Source organism: Ochotona princeps, chromosome 1 (assembly GCF_030435755.1).
Source record: "Ochotona princeps isolate mOchPri1 chromosome 1, mOchPri1.hap1, whole genome shotgun sequence".
NCBI classification, from domain to species: Eukaryota; Metazoa; Chordata; class Mammalia; order Lagomorpha; family Ochotonidae; genus Ochotona; species Ochotona princeps.
The window spans coordinates 26743658-26765034 of NC_080832.1; the positions used below are offsets into that span (position 1 = coordinate 26743658).

Sequence of the window (21377 nt, forward strand, 5' to 3'; positions counted from 1 at the left end):
TCAAGTCCAACGGCTTCTTAGGTATACCCTCTCTGGTCTGAAGACAGAGCCAGCAGAGCATCATCCCAGTCAATTGAAAGCTCCAACATACCATCAGCAAAAATTTACATCATTATGGAATTAATTGACATAGTAATGAGTAACCAACATGTTAAAAGTAAATGCGAGTTTCCAGTCACCTTCTGTGACCACCTCACCTATACTTCAATCTTAGTTTATACACAACATATAACATTCAAAACATAACATGTTGTACATAACATCATATCATCTTAAGTTAAGGCAAACATGTGGTATTTAACCTTTTGGGATTGGCTCATTTCCCTTAGCATTATGGTTTCCAGTTTGGCCCATTTGGCCACAAAGAACTGCATTTTGTTTTTTTTTATAGCTGAGTAGTATTCCATGGAGTAGATGAACCATAGCTTTCTTATCCAATCCTCTGTTGATGGGCATTTTGGTTGCTTCCATGTTTTTGCAATTACTGATTGTGCTGCTATGAGCATAGGAGTGCATGTTGGTTTCTCATAGAACAAGTGTTCTGGATATATTCCTAGGAGTGCTATTGCTGGATCATACGGTATGTTGAATTTGAGTTGTTTGAATATTCTCCATACTGATTTCCATAGAGGCTGTACCAGCCTGCAGCCCCACCAGCAGTGGAGTAGGGTTCCCTTTTCCCCACAACCTCGCCAACAAGTGTTGTTGGTGCTTTTATTCATGTGGGCCAGTCTTACTGGTGTTAGGTGGTACCTCATTGATGTTTTAATTTGGATTTCCCTTATTGCCAGGGAACTTGAGCATTTTTTCATATGTTTATTTGCCATTTGGGTTTGTTCCTTTGTGAAGTGTTTGCCCATTTCCCGTGCCCATTTCTTGAGTGGCTTGTTTGTTGTGACATTTTGGTTGTTTTGTAGCTCTTTGTATATTCTGGAGATCAGCCCTCTATCACCTATGTCATGTGCGAAGATCTTCTCCCATTCTGTGGGTTGCCTTTTTACTTTGTTGATTGTTTCTCTAGCTGTACAGAAGCTTCTTAGTTTGATGAGGTCCCAATTGTTTATTTTGGTCTCGATTTCTACTGCATTTGGAGTCTTTTTTAGGAAGTGAGGGCCTACCCCTAAGTGTTCCAGTGTGTTTCCAACATTTTCTTCCAAAAGTTTGAAGGTTTCTGGATGTAGGTTTAGATCTGTTATCCATTTAGATCTGATCTTAGTGTATGGTGAGAGATGTGGATCTATTTTTTTGTTTCTGCAGGCTATCAACCAGTTGTCCCAACAGCATTTATTGAACAGACCTTCCCATTTGCCTGGATTGTCGTTTGTCTTTTTGTCAAAGATTATTTGGCTGTATCTGTGTGGGTTTCCTTCTGGTGTTTCTATTCTGCTCCATTGATCTTCCTCTCTATCTTTGTGCCAGTACCACGCTGTTTTGATAACCACTGCCCTATAGTATGTCCAGAGGTCCGGAACTGTGATTCCCCCTGCTAACTTTCTGTTCTTCAGGATGGTTCTAGCTATCCGTGGTTTTTTGTGCTTCCAGATGAACCTTTGGATCATTGTTTCCAGTTCCATGAAGAATGTTTTGGGCAATTTGATTGGGATTGCGTTGAATGTATATATTGCTTTTGGCAGTATAGACATTTTAATGATATTGATTTTACCTATCCAGGAGCATGGGATGTTACTCCATCTTTTGAGGTCTTGTTCAATTTCTTTTTTAAGTAGTTTGTAGTTTTCTTCAAATAAGTCTCCTACATTTTTGGTTAGATTTATTCCCAGATATTTCATACTTTTCTCTGTTATTTTGAATGGTATCTTGCTGGTTAAGTCTTTTTCCATCTTGGGGCTGTTCGCATACACTATGGCTGTTGATTTTTGTTCATTAATTTTGTACCCTGCCACTCTACCAAACTCTCGTACAAGTTCTAGCAGTCTCTGTATTGAGTCTCTTGGCTCTTCTACATAAAGAATCATATCATCTGCGTATAGTGAGAGTTTGACTTCTTCGTTTCCCATTTGGATTCCTCTGATTTCTTTTTCTTGTCTTATGGCCTCAGCGAGTACCTCTAGGACTATGTTGAATAGTAGTGGAGAAAGTGGACATCCCTGTCTTGTTCCAGATCTCAGTGGGAAGGGTTCCAGTTTTTCTCCATTCAGTATGATGCTGGCGTTGGGTTTTTCATATATGGCTTTAATTATGTTGTGGATTTTTCCATCTATGCCTACCTTGGTTAGGGTTTTTAGTAGGAAGTGGTGTTGGATTTTGTCAAAAGCTTTTTCTGCATCTATTGATACTATCATGTGATTCTTGTTTTTCAGTTTTTGGATGTGGTGTATCACATTTATGGATTTCCGAATGTTGAACCATCCCTGCATTCCAGGGATGAATCCTACTTGATCTGGATGAACGATCTGTCTGATGTGTTTTTGAATTCTGTTGGCTAGGATTTTGTTGAGAATCTTAGCATCAATGTTCATCAAAGAGATAGGTCTGTAGTTTTCCTTCTCTGTTAGTTCTCTGTCTGGTTTTGGGATTAAGGTAATGTTGGCTTCATAGAATGAGTTTGGAAGGGTTGCCTCTTCTTCTATTGTTTTGAAGAGTTTGTAGAGGATTGGAGTCAGTTCTGTTCGGAATGTTTTGTAGAATTCTGGAGTGAAGCCATCTGGGCCTGGGCTTTTCTTTGTTGGGAGGTCTTTAATCACTGATTCAATCTCTACTTCAGTTATGGGTTTGTTCAGGTCGTTTGTTGCCTCTGGGCTAAGTTTTGGCAGGTGGTAGAAGTCTAAGAACTTTTCCATTTCTTGGTGATCTTCTGATTTGTTGGAGTACAGTGCTTTGTAGTAATTTCTAATTATGGCCTTAATGGATGCGGTGTCTGTTGTTATGTTGCCTTTTTCATCTTTGATGCTGGTAATTCTTGCCTTCTCTTGTTTTTTCCTTGTCAGTCGGGCCAGTGGGGTGTCTATCTTGTTTATCTTCTCAAAAAACCAGCTTTTTGATTCATTGATTTTGTGTATCGTTTTTTTTATTTCTATCTGGTTGATTTCCTCCCTTGTTTTGATGATTTCTTGTTTCCTATTGTGTGTGGGGGTCTTCTGCTGTTGTTTTTCCAATTCCTGGAGGTGTGTGTTTAGTTCCTGTATTTGGCGCCTCTCTTGGGCCTTGACATGAGCTCCAATTGCGATGAGTTTACCCCGTAGCACTGCTTTGGCAGTGTCCCACAAATTTTGGAATGTTGTGTCAGAGTTTTCATTGGTTTCCATAAATTTTTTGATCTCATCTTTAATTTCTTCTCTGATCCATTGTTCGTTTAATAGCATATTGTTCAGCCTCCAAGAGTTTCTGTATTTCCTGGGACATTTTGAATTGCTGATTTCCAGCTTCATTCCGTGGTGGTCTGAGAGGGTACATGGTATGATTCCTATCTTTTTGAAGTTATTTAGGTTTGCTTTGTGTCCTATCATGTGGTCGATCCTGGAGAAGGTGCCATGCACTGCTGAAAAAAATGTATAATCTGTGGCCTTAGGGTAAAAAATTCTATAGATGTCAACCAAGTCCAGTTGTTGTATTGTTTGTATGAGCTCTGTTGTTTCTTTGTTGAGTTTTTGTTTTGTTGATCTGTCTATTGTTGTTAGTGGGGTGTTAAGATCACCCACTATTATTGTGTGCATATCTATGTCTCCCCTTAAGTCCGTGAGTAATTGCTTCACGTAGCTAGGTGCGTTTGAATTTGGTGCATATATGTTCACAATGGTAATTACTTCCTGATGGATCAGTCCCTTCACCAATATATAATGTCCTTCCCTGTCCTTTTTGATGTGTGTCAGATTGAAGTCCACATCATCTGAAATTAAGACAGCTACCCCAGCCTTTTTTTCTCGTCCATTGGCATGAAATATTTGTTTCCAACCTTTCACTTTCAGCTTCTTCGAATCTCTTCTGGTTAGATGTGTCTCTTGTAGGCAACAGATAGTTGGGTGCTGTTTGATAATCCATTCTGTTAATCTATGCCTTTTGATTGGTGAGTTCAGGCCATTTGTGTTAAGAGTTAAAATTGAGAGGTTGTGATTTTGCCCTGCCATACTTGTTTTTGTGGGTGTTGATATCTGTGTTATTGCCCTTCCTTGTGTGGACTTTAGTGGGAAGATCTTCCTGTTTGCCATCTTTGCTTATGATTCACCTCCTTTTTTTCTGGATTTAGTGCATTTCTAAGGAGATTTTGTAGAGCTGGTTTTGTGCTGGCATATTCTTCTAATTTCTCTTTGCTGTGGAAGTATTTGATTTCGTTCTCAAATACGAATGAGATCTTTGCTGGGTACAATATTCTTGGTTGACAGTTGTTCTGATTCAGGATTTGGAAGATCTTTGTCCATTCTCTTCTTGCTTGTAAAGTCTCTTCAGAGAAGTCAGCAGTGATCCTGATTGGTTTTCCCCGGTATGTGATCTTTTCTCTGCTTCGTACTTGTCTTAGGATTCTTTCTTTGTCTTCGTTGGAGTGGAACTTGAGCACCATATGTCTGGGTGAAGATCGCTTTGGGTCATATCTGCTGGGAGTCCTCTGACCGTCCTGGATTTGGGCTGGGTTCATGTTCCAAGTGTTTTGAAAGTTTTCCTGTATAATTTCGTCGAGCACCATTTGCATTCCTGACTCTTTTTCCGCTCCTTCAGGAAGGCCAATAATCCTAATATTTGATTTTCTGAGGTTGTCTTTCATTTCTTGTATGGTCTTATTGGCTTTGTTCAGACTTGTCTCCAGCTGTTTCATGAACTGGGTATGTTCGTTTTGTGTGTCTTCTGTTTCAGAGATCCTCTCTTCTGCTGTATTTGTTCTGTTGGTTAGGCTCTCAATTTTGTGCTCTAAGTCAAGGATTTTACTTTTCATTTGTTGTATTTCTGAGGCTATGTGGTTCTTGAATTCCTTGAAGTCCTCCCAATTCTTCTCATTGTCTCTGACATATTTTAACATTATTTTTTTGAATTCCTTGTCTGGTAGATCTTCTATGTCTTCATCTCGCATCTCCGAAATAGACATTGGCTTTCGATCCTGTATTGGTAGGGTGTTGGCACTCTCATCTGGATCATTACCTTTTCTGGTATTTCTTCCCATTGTGTTAGTGTTTCTTTTTTGAGAGACCTAGGCACCAGTGTGCTGAGGGGTCTCCAAGCACTATCCTCTAGAGATCGGAGTCTGCAGGCGTGGAGTAGCAGGGTGTGGGAATTTTCAAGGCACTTTTGGTGCGTCTCCAGAACACTGGACCTCAGGGCGCCACTTCCAGGGCCCAGTGGATTCAAAGCGCACTCTCAGCTCGTCCCCTACAGGTATGCTACCACAGGGCGTGGGGGAGTGAAGGCACTCTCTGTGCGCACCCCCTGTGCGCGGGATCACAGGGCTCGGAGCACTGGACTATAGGGCGTGGGGTGTTCCAGGTGTTCTCTGGAAGCGCCTCCTGTGCAGGCCCGCCCACCCCAGCGCTTGCAGGGGACCGACCGCCCCAGCGCTAGCACGGGACTGCCCAGCCCAGATGGCGTGCTTGGGTTCCTGTGGTATAGCACCGCCCAGCTGAGTGCCAGACCGCAAAGGCACGGGGGAATATCCAATGTGCCTTTTGCCTTTCTCCCAGACACAGTTTTGGCAATTTCAAGGCACTCGCCCTGTGTCTCTAGACGCAGGAGTCTGGGGGTGGGGGAGGGGCGGGGAGAGGAGCACCAATTGTGTTCAGGCTTTGTGCATGCCCCTGGGGGGCCAACTCCCGAAGCCTCCAACCCACCACTGTCCCCACCCAACTCTCTCAAACCTCAGGTTCTTGCAGTCTGCCTCTTCCTCTGGTCGGAATTCTCGCCGCAGGTGTGTCTCCCAGCGACTGCTGTGTCCGTTGCTGTTCTCGGCGGGTGCGTCTCCCAGCGACTGCTGTGTCCGTTGCTGTTCTCGGCGGGTGCAGGCGGCTGGAACCTGGAGGCTGCGGCTGGGGCAGGTCCCGGCGGGGCTTGGCGACCAGGGTGGGCGGATGCCGGCGGGTCCCGGTGATTCAGGGTCCTGGTGACCAGGGTGAGCAGATGCCAGCGGGTCCCAATCACCGCTGGTCCTCCCGGCCACTGCGTCTGTGGGTCGGTCTCCGGATCGGTCGGCGGCTTTCAGTGTCTGCACTCAGAGGTGACTCAGCAGGTCAGGAGCGCAAAGTCGTCTCCCCTGCTCTTTCTTTTGTTTTTTCCCTGGTTGCTCTTCCGAGTTGTGTGGATTTTTTTGGTTCCACACTGTCCAGGGAACTTCACGTTCTTCTCCCTGTAGTTCTATGCTGCTCCACTTACTCTTTTGTTGCGTTCTAGCCCTCTCTGTCTGTGAGCTCTCTCACAGTCTTCCTCCTATGTCGGCCATCTTGCGAGTCGAGCAAGATGTAGTTATTTCTGACTTCCAAATTCTGAAATTGATTAATCATTCTCTGGTGCTTTCTGTATGCAATAGTTTTTATCCTCATCCCTACTGTAGGAAGCTGACCTAGGGTTAAATTAATTTCTTATGGCTAGTGAAAACATTTTTACTGCTTAGGAATACACTTGTAGCATATGGCAACCACTTGCCACGACTACTATGCCTTCATTCTAACTACTCAGCAGCTGCTGAGTATCTTCTGACCGTAATCCCCTGGCTGTGATGGAAGTGCACCAAGATAATGTCAGGCAGTAAAGACTGGTCAGTTCAAGCCATTCCACCCCAGTTCAGAAGCTCATGTGAGTCTGAGTCCTGCCTTGTTTCCAAGATTTAGGTCAGACCCAAAGGTCCCTGATCAGTTCAGTTCCGAAGCGCATATTTCACAAGTGCTGCGGACACAAAGACTCTTTAAGAGATGGTACCCAATAGCAAGTACCTCACTCAGATCCCCATGATTCTTTCACTATTCTTTTGAAGGACAGAATGGGCTTCGGGCTCTGGCAACTGTCTCTGGGCAGGGCTGGGCAAAACTGGGCAGGGTTTCCTCACTGCTAAGGCTTCTCTGGGTAACTATGAGCTTGAGAAACTTGAATGTCCCCAAAAAGGAAGCCCCCAGACTTGGCTGTATATTTGGTGATTCAATCTTCTGCAGTCTTGTTGGTTCCTTCACTATTCTCTCTTTTTTTAAAGATTTTTTTTTTTTTTTTGGAAAGGTAGATTTACCGAAAGGAGAGACAGAAAGAACTTCCATAAGCTGGTTCACTCCCAAAGTGGCCCAATGACCCAAGCTGAGCTTATCTGAAGCCAGGAGCCAGGACCTTTTTCTGGGTCTCCCATGTGGGTGCAGAGCCCAAGGACTTGGTCCATCCTCCTCTGCTTTCCCAGGCAACATGCAGGGAGCTGGATTGTGAAGTGGAGCAGCCAGTACACAAACCAGCACCCATGGGGATCTCAGTGACTGACAGGAATCCTCTCACTATCCTCTGCCAGCTTCCTCTCACTGTTTGATGAGTGTGCTGCCTGCAAGCCAGAAGATCTCAGCCGCCAGAGAGAGTGATGTGAGTAACCAGCAGCAGATTACAGGCCTGCTTGACCCTGAAATCCTCACCTTGTTTCATTGATGTTCGCTGGCTACTAATTAATGCACAGACTTTTTCTGCTGTATAACACAATGGAAATTTCAATTGACACCAGACACCTAATTAAAACTGCAGTGTGCTTGGACAGGGGCCCTGGTATTAATTTCAAAGACATTGCGAAAATGTCACATAACATTTTTGCTGCATGTGGATTTGAGAAAACTCTTAGAACCAACATAGCAGCCACGCTTTACAAAACTCTACTAATGAAGTAACTGTGCATTTATCCACTCCAAATCCCATTTCTGCATTCTCTTCCTGTTGGAGGGACTTTAGACAAAATATTATCTTTTTTTGTGCTACAGTATAGATGAGACTCCATTAGACTTTCTCAAAGACAGTCTATTCAGGCTGCCAAAGCAAAGTGTCATAGACTGGGAGAGGCTGACAAACAATAGAATGTATTTATTCTAGTTCTGGAGGCTGCCAAGTTCAAGGTCAGAGGCAACAGCAGTTTCAGTGTGTGGTGGTGTGGACGCACTTCCTGGTTCGTAGACTAAACCTTCTCCTGCATCCTACATGGCAGAAAGAGCAGGCAAGGTCTCATGGGCTGCTTCCTCAAGGGCATGAACCCATTCACGAGGGCTCCCCCATCACAACCTAATCACCTTCCGGCAGCCCCACCTCCAAGTGCCATCACATTGTTGTTGGGATTTGACACATATTTGGGGGATGGTGAAAGGGGAGACACACACATTCAGTTTATAGCACAAGATATAACAAAAACAAAAATAAGCCCTGAGAGAGACCACAAATCTCAATGATATGACATACAAGATACAGGTAACCGTTAAGTGGGTCCCTCTTGGTCAGCTCTTCACAGCTCTGTTAAAGCAGAAGCCATCAGCAATCCCTGCAACTCAAGGAGGCCTCTTCTTTCCCCTGCCCCAAACCTGGGTCAGGAAAGCTCAAGTTCTTATCCTTTCTCTTGGTCTTGTAAGTTCCATATTCTTTCTCTTTTTTATGATTTATTTATTTTTGCTGGAAGGAAGATCTACAAAAAGAAGGAAAGACAGAAGGATATTCCAAACACTGGTTCACTCCTCAAATGGCCACAACAGGCAGAGCTCAGCCGATCCGAAGCCAGGAGCCAGGAGCCTCTTCTAAATCTCCCATGCAGGTGCAGGCTCCCAAGGCTTTGAGCCATCCTCCACTGTTTTTCCAGGCCACAAGCAGGGAGCTGGATGGGAAGCAGAGCAGCAGGGATACAAACAGGGGCACATGTAGGATGATGGCACTTGCAGGTTGAGGATTAGCCTGTTGCACTATCACACCATATTCTCTTGCAAAACCAGTCTCCCACTCTATGTCTGCCATCAGGAAGGTTCTCTTTACTGAAGACCATGCAAACCCACATGACATCAAAGCATACCAGGTCTGTAAAATAGTCCAAGCCAACACTAGTTAAGTAATGCACACCTGCAGGAACAAGGACTCTTTCAGATCCAAAAGACGCTGCAGATAAACTGGGCCAATAGGCATACAGCAGAAACTGTCTTTGGGTACTGAAGGTAATTTGGTGTGGCTGGTGAATGTGATGCATTTGGAAGAACTGCAAAAGGAGGGGCCGGGCCAGACCATGAGGAACCATTGTACCAAACCAAAGCTTTGCTGATACAGCACTTCCCAGACCTGGAGCTGTGTGAGTGTTCTGACAGTGTTTTAGGTGGGCATGTGACATCTACAGAGAATCAGAGCTGCCTCCCGGGTCATAAAGCTACTTGAACAAAAATGTCTTATCTATGGATTGGCACATGACTTGTGTTATTCATATAGATGTGACCTATTTTCACTTTGGCACAGATCAGATTTCTTATCCGTACGAGCAATCTTGAAAATCAGCTCATCTTAATTAGAGTTTAAATTTCTTTTTTCAGAGGAAGAAAGATTTATGTGAGAGAGATGTAGTAGGGATGGGGGAGGGAGTGGAGGACAAAGTGGAAGCGAGGGAGGAAAACAAGGAATGGAGAGCAAAGAAGAGATCTTCCATCTACTGGTTTATTCCCAACATGGCTGCAAAGGCCTGGCCCAGCCCTGGCCAAGGCCAGGCTCTTCATCTGGGTCTCCCACATAGACAGCAGTGGCTCAAGCACAATGGCCATCTCCCACTACATTGCCTAGGCCGTTAGTAGGGAGCTGGATCTAAAGTGGAGCACCCAGGATACAACCAGGCACCCATATGGGATATTAGGATAACAGGTAGCAGCTTAAACCACTATGCCACATTGTCCCTTGCAAAGACTTCTTAAACCATGGGAGCATATTGAGCATCAAATTATTTTTCTTTTTAAAATGTGTTATTTCTCCTGTTTTTAGAAGTAGCAGTTCCTTGTTGTTGCTGCTGCTGCTGCTGTTGTTGTTGCTATGTTTAAATTACTCTTTGGCATCCTCAAAACAGATCATAGCAGATTCCTTCAGAAATCCTTTCTTGCTAATTGAGCTTTCACAGTGCTTTTAGGAGATCCTGTTTTCTCCCATGAATCAAGAGCCCCAGTCTGCTGCCCCCCTCTACCTGCACAGCCTGTGTCTGGTGACACCCCACTTCCCTCTGGGAGGCTCCTGCAGTTAGTCTTCCTAATCTGTCCATTTCTGTTCTTTCCCCCATCAGCCTTTGCTCCCTTTAGTAGAGAAGGGATCCATTTGAAACACAGACTCCTGGTAGTTGCTGCTGAAAAAGCTTCATTAATTTCCAGTGGATTTCAACTACATTTTAGAATCCTTCTCAAGGTTTACTGACCCGGCGGGGGGGGGGGGGTCGGGAGGGGAGGACAGGGAGGGGTCCAGCGCCATTGTCCTCCTGTGCTTGTTTTCCAGCTACACTGGTCTTGGATAGTTTCAAGGACACACTTTACTTGAATGAGTTCTTCCCTAGTTTTGAGTCTCTTGCTGGAATATAGCCCGCCCACCCCCATACCCAAGCTACCACCCAGCCAACTGGTGCAGGTTAAACTGCGACCTCCACCGCCAGCTATCAGACTGCTGGTTTGAGTCCCGACTGTTCTACTTCCAAGGCAGCTTCCTGCTAATGTGCCTGGGAAGAAAGTGGAAGATGGTCTAAGTGCTCAGGTATCTGCTACCCATGTGGGAGACCAAGAGTTTCAGACTGCTGGCCTTGGCCAGACCCAATCCCATCTGCTTCAACTATTTGGAAAGTTAATCAGCAGACAGATGGTCAGTATTTCTCTCTCTCTCTCTCTCTCTCTCTCTCTCTCTCTCTCTCTCTTTTTCTCTCTCTCTGCCATTCAGTTCAATCTTTAAACAAAGAGCGAAGTCCTGGTTCTTACTATCCAGGATCAGATTGAGAGAAGTTAAAGAGGTATTCTGGCAGGAAATGGAAAGCATCTCCATCTGCTGTTTCACTTTTCTAATACTCAAGCAGCCAGGACTGGGCCAGCCTGAAATCAGGAGCCAGGAACTCCATCTTGGTCTGCCATGTGGTGGTACACACCCAGATGCATCATCCCACCATCCATTGCCTCCCAGACACATTCACAGAAAGGTTGATTTGGAAGTGGAAGTGGAGTTCAGTCCCAGGGATGCAGTGTCCCAAGCAGTAATTTAACCCACTGCACCACAATGTCCTCCCCAACTACCTAGTAGTTTTAATACTTAAATTATTCTGATATCAATACATTAAAATAGTACATGTTTTCCTGTCAGCCTTGCCCTGTCTTTGTTTCAACTTAATTTGCGAGGGTAGCAAGGGAGCGAGGCAGTTGAGAGTGTGGATTCTGAACCCAGCTTTTTCATTGAACAGCTGTGTGGATTTGTGCAAGTTACTCAACTCCTCTGTACATCCGTTTCTTCAGCTGAATCATGGAGATGCTAACGAAAATCCCCCCCAGCTGGCTGCCATGGTGACTGAATGAGTTGGTTGTAGAAAGCAGATAGACTTATGCTGGGTGCGTGATAAGAAGTCAGTAGATGTTAGCAATTAGTTTTATGGTCTACTAGCTAATTTTCTACACAACAACATATTGTATCAACTAAATGACAAAGTTTTTTTCTCAATATTCTGTATATTTCTTAAATCGTGTGCAAATTGAATTTTTTATACATATAATGTTGACTATTACAACAGAGTCTTTTAGCCTGTCATGAATGAGTTTTTTTAACATTCATTTTAATCCTACCTGCAGAGACCTCTGAGGCCCTTTCTAAATCCAGAACTCACCCATAAGAACATGGGGTTTGTGTAGGAGAATTCTTACTATTGTGAGATTTGACCTGCTCCATCTCGGTCAGACCTCACAATAGTAAGAAACCTCTGTTTCCATAAAAGGCAAATCATGAAAATTCCCTAATAAAAACTATACAGGTGATTAAAATGATGGCCAACCCATTGCATTTGGTAAACACCCATTTCTGGAAGTAATAATCTTATGAACATAGAGACAAGATGTGCCTGATACCAAAAAGGATGACTAACATGGCTTAATTTGCTCTGATAAAAAAAAAATGGTTCATAAACCAACAGACCATGTCATAGCAAGGAATACTTTGTGTCCTGGGGAGATTTAGAGATGGGCTGATAACACAATGAGACCTACTTTTCCCATGATAGGACTGCTGCTGGATAATACTTTGATTTATTGGCAAGGGGGTAGTCCAAAACTGTTGTCTTTTCTGCCTATGCAATCAGAGAGGTAATGTGAGCCCAATTGGAGAATTTGCAGAAAAGCTGTGATGTTCTTTTTCTGAAAACAGTCTACAAAACAATAAAATCCATTTTAAAATGATTTTCTATTCAAAGTGTTTATTGCTCTTAAATCTTTGTATATTTATAATGAGCTTAACTAAGCCTTTATCTGTTCACTTGATCTTAGCCAAAAGGCCAAGAAACAATTTAGCATTTATCTTTTCATTTAAAAAAAAAAAGATTTATTGGGCCTGGCGTGGTAGCCAAGTGGCTAAAGATCTCAACTTGCAGGCACTGGGATCCCATATGAGCGCTAGTACATATCCTGGCTGCTCCACTTCCCTTCCAGCTCTCTGCTTGTGGAAATGCAGTGGAGGATGCCCCAAGGTCTTGGGACCCTGCAGCCACATGGGAGACCTAGAAGAATCTCCTAGCTCCTGGCTTCAGATCGCCTCAGCTCCAGCCATTGTGGCTACTTAGGGAGTGAACCAGCGGATTGAAGATCTTTCCATCTCTCCTTTGCTCTGCAAATCTGCAGTTCCAATAAAACTAAAAAAATATTTTTTTAAATTAAATTTAAAAATATTTATTTATTTGTTTATTTGAAAGACAGAGATCTTCCATTTGGAGGTTCACTCTTCAAATGTGCATGGCAACCAGGCTGAGACAGGCAGAAGCTAGGAAAGCATCCCATCCAGGCCTCTCATGGGAGTCTCGGGAGCCCGAACACTTTTAAAATAATCTACCACCTCCCCAGGAGCATTAGCAGGAAAATGGGTCAGAAGCTTAGGAACTAGGATATAGGCATTGCAAACAATGACTCAACTTGCTGCTCCACAACACCCATTCCAAGCATTTATCTTCAAAAATAAAAGTCTCCAAAACATTGTCACTGTGATTTTCACTTGCTATTAAAAGTCTAATTTTGTGATCTTTTCATTGGATTTTTTATTTGTTCATAAAGAGTAACACTGGGTCTAATGTTGTGGCACAGATAGCCAAGCCTCCGCCTGTGACCCCAGCACTGATTCATGTTCAGGCTGCTCCACTTCTGATCCAGCTCCTTACTAATGGCCTTTGAAAAGCAGCAGAAGATGGTCCAAGTGTGAGTCCCTACTGTCCATGTGGGAGACCAGGATGAAGCTCTTGGATTTGCCCTGGCTTAGCCCTGGCTATTGCAACCATCTTAGGAGTGATCCAGCAGACGGAAAATCTCTCTCTCTCAAGCTCCCTCACTCTCTCTCTCTCTCTCTGACTTTAAAATAAATAAGCAATAAACCTTTTGTTAAGATTTTTTCAAATAAAAATCTGAACCATTAACAAGAATCTTTTTTTCAATATCATTAAAATAAAAGTCACTTATTGGGGTTGGAGGAGACCATGTGTTTTCTTCCTCCAGTTTAATTTACTTCTTTTTATAGCTGCTTTAATTTTCAAGATCTTTTTGTATTTGTACTGTGCTTCAGTGGCACTTGATTACCTTAGAAATGTCAGCCCAAAGCAAGAAATACTAGCTCACAGAGTCTCCGAAATCGGGATCCTGGGATGGCTTTGCTGAGTGGTTGTATCTCAGGGTTTCTCACAGGAGTGGAGTCACAGTGTTCTGAAGGTTCAGAATGGGCCGGAGGGGCCCCACCAATCCTCGCCATCGTGCCTCTTGGTAGGTTTCATACATTCCTCACCTGCTGTGCAAGCCTATTACTTATTATGATCCTCTCCATGGCATTGGGTAGTCACCCAGAGAAAATGACCCAAGCAGGGAAAAAAAAGAGAGAGAAGATAGAAGTCGCTTAGAATCTAACCTTGGATGTAATACACCCACACTTGGGACAGATCCTGTTGGTCACACAGGTGAACCCAGTCATGAAGTGGGACAGAACTTTATAAGCTATCATTCCTTGGAGGAAGGGTTCCTCCAAGGAGGCCATCTTAGAAACTGACTGCCACCACTATGTATGGCTAAAGATAGAACTAACTCATGGGTAGACTTGAAGAAGGCGTGACTAGACAGTTCATAGCATTTATTATCAAATCTATTTCCTTTTCAAAAGGTATATGGGATGGTTAACTTGTTAAATGTTTTACCATTTTAGTAATTCCTGTTGGTTAACATATTATTAGTTTGGCAGTATATTGGATTGGTATAGCAATGATACAGCATTAATCAAAGTATCTGTTGAATTAATGGACATTAATGATTGAAAGCATATTCCAGAGTACAGTTTATTTCAGTGAAGCAAAAAGCATTAAATCAAAATGATCAATTCATAGCTTTGATTCCAAGCTATTTCTTAAAACTTTCTGGAGTATATTTTAGGCATTTTGAGAGATCTGTCAACTGTTTGCTTTTACTAACAGAAAAATAGAAAACAAAGTTTCAGAGGATGCTAGGTTTATGCAGCTTGAACATTGACTAAATATTCTGGGACTACAATACCTGTGATAACTTGTGTTTTATTTACAATTCCAAATTCATGTTTCCACAAGCCAGAACATTCTGTATCCTTACCAGCTGGTTCTACAAAGCCGTGTTTTGGTAATGTCTTCCATCAGTGATATAATAATGTACAGCTTTACGCCTTTTAGGATGACAATTTCTCTTCACATATCAAGGTTATGTAAAAGTGTAGAACCACAGCATGTTAGATCTGGAAAGAGCCTTGGCATTTTTTTGTGAAGGGATGGGAGATACTAAATCCAATGTTACTGCTTCCCCATTTTCTACTTCATATTTTTAAAAAAATGAAATTTGGAATATAGTAATACCCCTAAGCAATTTTAAATCATGGACAGTTGTTTACTGAATTTGATACCCTAAAAATGCCAAAAAAACAGCCACACTATTCCAAAGAATTTAAATTAGAAGAATTGAAAGTAAAAATAGACATCAGGCAAGCTGTATCCTTCCGAGATTCTCTCTACACCTAGTACACATATGCCACACACTGAGCACTTGACAAGCATCTCTTTTAGTATTTAACTTTCTTCTTAAAAGTAAAACACATTTTGAAAAATAATCAGGTTTTAAGAATCATTAAAATTTGCACATGCACATATACTTGTAAACACACAGTCAACTACTTAAATGTTGAAGAGCTTACCTTGATTAGAATACAGGCCATATTACAAAGCTCAATACTAAAGCAAAGAATATTTTTCTTTCTTTTCATCTGCTGTGGAAATAACGCATCACTTAGAGCTAGTATCAACCAAAGATTACTCCAAGCATAAAGCTGATACTTTTCCCTGACATTGCCCCGAGCGAATTTACACAAGAATTATGGCCCGGAGAGGTGGCCTAGCGGCTAAAGTAGTTGCCTCGCACACTCCGAAGGGATGCCATATGGGCGTTGGTTCTAATCCTGGCAGCCCCTCTTCCCATCCAACTCCCTGCTTGTGGCCTGGGAAAGCAGTCAAGGACAGCACAATGCCTTGGGACCCTGCACCCATGTGGGAGACGTGGAGGAAATTCCAGGCTCCTGGCTTCGGATTTGAGCAGCTCCTGCCATTGTGCTCACTTGGGGAGTGAATCATCGGACGGAAGATCTTCCACTCTGTCTCTTCCTCTCTGTATATCTGACTTTGCAATAAAAATAATTAAATCTTAAAAAAAATAATTGTGAGACTTAGCCAAGACTGGACCAGCTCTCGGGTATTGGGCTAAATTTTTTTTCCTGCATTTGATTTATAATATCAAAAATTGATATTTTCCAAGGCCATTAACTAGAAATGCACAGTTACAATAAGATAAGCTCTTTGTAAAGCATGATTGTTTATTACTTGGTGCGCCGTGGTCTTGCCAATATTCTAAATTAATATTTTGAGTCCTACATGTCATCACTGATTTTTTTTCATTTATTTTGATTATCAGCCTTGCTTTCTTTTACTAAAAAGAAGTATCCTCTGCTCTTGTCCCTTTCTAATTTAGGGATTGTTTCCCAACTCTTTGTTATTTATTTACATGGATTTTCTATGTAAGGATCCTTTAGGATGAAGTTAGGTAAACAAACCAATATTTAATTAGAGTTAAGCTTTTCATTGTTATTCTAATTACTGCTTTATCATATGCTTTGGTAAAACTGATTCCAAATCCAATCTCCAAAATTCTGGCATTTTCGCTTCAGTTATCTGCTGGTGCATCACAAATGATTCCAAAACTTAATGTTCAAAAGTAATCACTTTATTATTTCCTACAGTTTGGGGGGATTGACTGAGGCTCAGTTGGATAGTTCTGCTGGCCTTTCCTACAGCAGGTGGTACTGGCATGGTTTCATTCTGGTCCCTTTGGAAAGTCGTGCTCAAGTGGGCTATATTGATAATTGGGCCTTCCCTCTGTCACCTCTCAGCAGACTAGCTATTGTTTTACATGGTACCCAGGGGTTTTAAAACATCAAGACATCCTTAAAGGTTACTCCCATAGACACTTTCGTCACCTTTGTGTCCCAGGGGAGCACAGGTTCAGTTTGAGAGGAAATTCATGGGGTATAAGGACTAAAAGCCATGGCTCATTTGGAACGTCTCTGGACAGGATCTAGTGTTTATCCTACACACTGTCTTTTCCTTGCCTTCCACCAAAACCTTAATCCCTTTTGACTTCCTTTTCAGTTCCTTGTGTCTCTGATGATTTGCCTAAACCTACTAATATCACCTTTGTGTCTGTCAACATGAAGAATGTTCTACAATGGAATCCACCAGAGGGTCTACATGGAGTTGATGTTACTTACAGTGTTCAGTATTTCATGTGAGTTGAACCTTTCGCCTTTGCCTAATTCGTAAGCATAAGAATCTGAATCCTGTTCAGTATGCAATGATAAACCATTTATATTATTCAGTTGGTGTTTAAGAAGAGAAAGGTCTTGGCTATTTCAAGTTAGGTTGTCTTGATGTACTTTTTATATTAGCTTAGAAAACAGTTTCTTTATGGAGAGAGAAGCATTGGCTCAGGCAAAGGGGGTTAGTTAATTGAGGAAAGAAGTTGGTTGAGACATTATTGTTGCCTTCAGGAAACCAATTGCCAAATTCGACATAAATAGTTGTAACTATTAAAGACTGTAATGGAGGGCTAATCTCCAGAGTATACAAAGAGCTACAAAACAACCAAAATGTCAAAACAAACAAGCCACTCAAGAAATGGGCATGGGAAATGGGCAAACACTTCACAAAGAAACAAACCCAAATGGCAAATAAACGTATGAAAAAATGCTCAAGTTCCCTGGCAATAAGGGAAATCCAAATTAAAACATCAATGAGGTACCACCTAACGCCAGTAAGACTGGCCCACATGAATAAAAGCATCAACAACACTTGTTGGCGAGGTTGTGGGGAAAAGGGAACCCTATTCCACTGCTGGTGGGGCTGCAGGCTGGTACAGCCTCTATGGAAATCAGTATGGAGAATATTCAAACAACTCAAAATCAACATACCGTATGATCCGGCAATAGCACTCCTAGGAATATATCCAGAACAATTGTTTTATGAGAAACCAACATGCACTCCTATGTTCATAGCAGCACAATCAGTAATTGCAAAAACATGGAAGCAACCAAAATGCCCATCAACAGAGGACTGGATAAGAAAGCTATGGTTCATCTACTCCATGGAATACTACTCAGCTATTAAAAAAAACAAAATGCAGTACTTTGTGGCCAAATGGGCCAAACTGGAAACCATAATGCTAAGGGAAATGAGCCAATCCCAAAAGGTTAAATACCACATGTTTGCCTTAATTTAAGATGATATGATGTTATGTATAACATGTTATGTTATGAATGTTATTTGTTGTGTATAAACTAAAATTGAAATGTAAGTGAGGTGGTCACAGAAGGTGGCTAGGAACTCGCATTTACTTTTAACATATTGGTTACTCATTACTATGTCAATTAATTCCATAATGATGTAAATTTTTGCTGATGGTATGTTGGAGCTTTCAATTGACCGGGATGATACTCTGCTGGCTCTGTCTTCAGACCAGAAAGGGTATACCTAAGAAGCCGTTGAACTTGACTGGACAATAAGATGCTGGACTCTGTTTGGTATACGCTTGTAATGGCGGAATCTCAACTGAACTTGAGCTGTGGTTATGCAACAAGGTGGAGGAATCCACCATGGTGGGAGGGTTTGGGGAGGGGTGGGGAGAACCCAAGTACCTATGAAACTGTGTCACATAATACAATGTAATTAATGAATTAAAAATAATAAATAATAATAATAAAATAATAATAAAGACTGTAATGGATGAGCCTTTGACTTCATCTCTACCTCCAAAACCTATTGAAAAGAAGAAAGGATGCAAAAACAGGCAATGTATCTTCAGGCAACAAAAGAAATGGCAACACACTCCAGATTATGAGCCACGAAGCATCAAAGCCAAACATGGTGGAATCTGAAGATAAACAACTGCAGAAAATGAATTCAAATGCATACCTTCTCAAGTTCCAACAACAGAAAATAATGTTGGAATGAATGTCACAGTTCTAAAAGGTCTACCTAACAATACCACTATGAGGAAATTAGGATTTCCACACCAGAAATTGAGGAGATATCTCCCCTAGAGCCCCAGTTTGATGCCAAAGCAAGCCAGAGAAGGAGAATCTGAAATGGAAATCAGATTCAAAGAGCATGTGCAGGTGGAGGCCAGGTCACAATCCAGAGAAGCCTGCAGTGAGACACGTGCAGGAGAGAAAGCGGCTGGTGATGACTGGGAGGCAGCCCAGGAAGATCATGATCTGGTGGACATGTCGTGAGCCACATATGCCTCCTGCCATCTAGAATATGTGGGCAAAAGTGAGAAGTTGTTGGACGGAAGCAAAAGTTCATCTGTAGAGAGCAAAATCTCATTACCTGACCCCCTGCTCCTGCACCCATCCACCTAATATCCAGCAAACAGTTTGTTCCATTCAGAGTAATAGACCAAAAGGGAGCAGCACAGAATCCACTCATAAATACAGAGAGCAGAAAAAAAGAACCCAAGGGCAAAGTTACAACAAGCTCTTCCCAAGAAAATAAGTGAGGACTTCAGATAAGTAATTTTTCATAATTGTATCAGGGTTTATAAATATCTAGGGGTAATGCTCAAAGAGAAAAGTGTGAAAGAAGTTATAAGTTAAGAAGATAATTCTTAAAGCAAGTAGGCAGAACTCAGGAAAATGTTGGGAAGTCAAAACATATAGAAAATGAAAAGCATGTTTTAGCTAACTAACAGTAACGGTTGAACAAGAAGTGAAGGTTACTTGAAATCATGTATCATAAATTCAAGCTACATCTAAAGACAACCTTAAAAAAAAACAGCAACAAGACATATCCTGGTGAAGTTCTTGAACTTTAAGAAAATGAAATTATTTAAGCTGTCTTTACACAGGCAGCACTCAAGCCAGGCAGTACTCCCTGGCAGTACTTAACAGTGTGCATGTTCTAAAGGAAAGAAAGGTATGATCTAAACATCTTGCCAAGTTCAATAGAAAGATCTTTTCAAACAGGTGGAAACTCAGATTTCACTCCCCTGATATCTTCTTAGGGAGACAATGGCCCAGGGAAAGCATAACTCAAGATAATATCCAGCCAACAGAGAGAATATGAGGAATCCAAAATATCTTAATGTCATGGTTGTGGTTGAAAGCCTGGTAGCATGCATGGATTCTATCTGAATGTGGAACTGAAACCAAATAGAGGTGGGAAACATGATGAGAGAACTTTCTTGTCAATCTCTGAGCTTCATATAACAAACCACAAGATGGAAAAGAGCTAGAAGTGCGCTGAGTTATACAGTAGGAAGTCATAACAGGGATCTAAACTGAAAAGGTAATCCCATCTCAGAATCCGAAGGGGATTCTTGTAGACCACCCCCTGGATACTTACCTCCTCCTTATATAAATGATGAAATGTTTGCATAAAACCTACACCCAAACTCCTGAACCTATTAAATCATCCTTAGGCTGCTAATGCAATGATCGCCGTGCTATATTTAGGTAATAGTTTATGCATGCATACTACAGATGTGCTTTTTCCCAAAGTATTTTCAATCTGTAATTGGTTAAATCCATGGATCCAGACCTCATGTATAAGGAGAATAATTTTCAAAAGTCATTTTCTTAATTTAAAAGTGTTTTAAAATAACTTATGTCCCTTGTAGTGACAAAAGTTTTGGATTTCAGTAATTTCTTTCATTTTACTTCAGCTTTTTTTACAATTAGAGTTCAGAGTACATTTATTACTTTTACTAAAACTGTATGATATGATCTAATTTTGTGTATAAAGCAAGCTGACCACCCTTTGTTTATGCATAAACAGGACAAGATGTTCACCAGTTATGTCCACCAGATATTTCAGGGTAATGATTTTTGGCATGATTTATTTCTCTTGATGATATTTTTTTCTGAATTTAAAAACATGTATCATCCTGACTAAAAGATCAAGGTTTTTTTTCTTTGAAAAGAAAAATTTCAACCACAAGCCAGACAGAACCATCAGGCACCTTTTCACGTTGACCTGATTGACCTAGAGCCTTATACTTGTTTTCAAGGAGCTCCTCAAGAGCTGGTGTCATGGGAAGGAAGAAGACATCACTCTGCAAAGTGAAAGAGCCCTTGAGCTTGTTCTCATCTCCTCCTCCATTAGGTGGAGCAAGGAGCTTTCGTGTGATTCAGCCAGGGATTTTTTAGAAAAGGACAGAGTCATCACAGCTCTGCAAAGAGACCATGTGAATTGTGCAACTTATGAAATAGAATGTTCAAAGAGAAGCTTGCCATGTCAGAGATCTTGCATGCCCATGCCTGTGGAACTGCACAGGAAAAAGGGCACATGGTTCCCTGACAGAATGCTCCAGGCTTGCATCTAAATTTGCATTGAATTCACATCCAAGAGAAAAGCAGTTCAAATCACATATCTGAATTTTACTCATTGGGATCTGAGTGGATCCCTTGGTCATATTGGGTATTGGTTTCTTCATCTCTCAGATGGGATAAAAGTCATGGCATCTGCCATTTGGGGTTTCAAGAAACTTCAAGGAGCTACAATCATGTACAAAATCCTAAGCACAAAATCCTAACAGCACTTGGGAAATGTTTCTTCTTGTAAAAAGCAACGAGAGACACGCCTCCTCCCAAGGACCCCACCTGAATATCAGCCCTGCATAAGCATCACTGCTGGACTGTTGGTTGTGTGGTACCTGTCC

At 41.9% G+C, this 21377-nt stretch overlaps 1 protein-coding gene across 2 annotated transcripts in view; it reads left to right on the top strand.

Moving 5' to 3' along the window:
- Positions 1 to 21377, top strand: part of IL20RA (interleukin 20 receptor subunit alpha) — a 49556-nt gene that overhangs the window by 14279 nt on the left and 13900 nt on the right. The window contains exon 2 of one of the 2 annotated variants that reach the window (XM_012927582.2): positions 16814 to 16949. In XM_012927582.2, the coding sequence (XP_012783036.2) occupies positions 16814 to 16949 (136 nt within the window). Of the gene's footprint in view, positions 1 to 16813; positions 16950 to 21377 lie in introns of those variants that run through there. The other variant, XM_036494165.2, reaches the window with a different exon arrangement.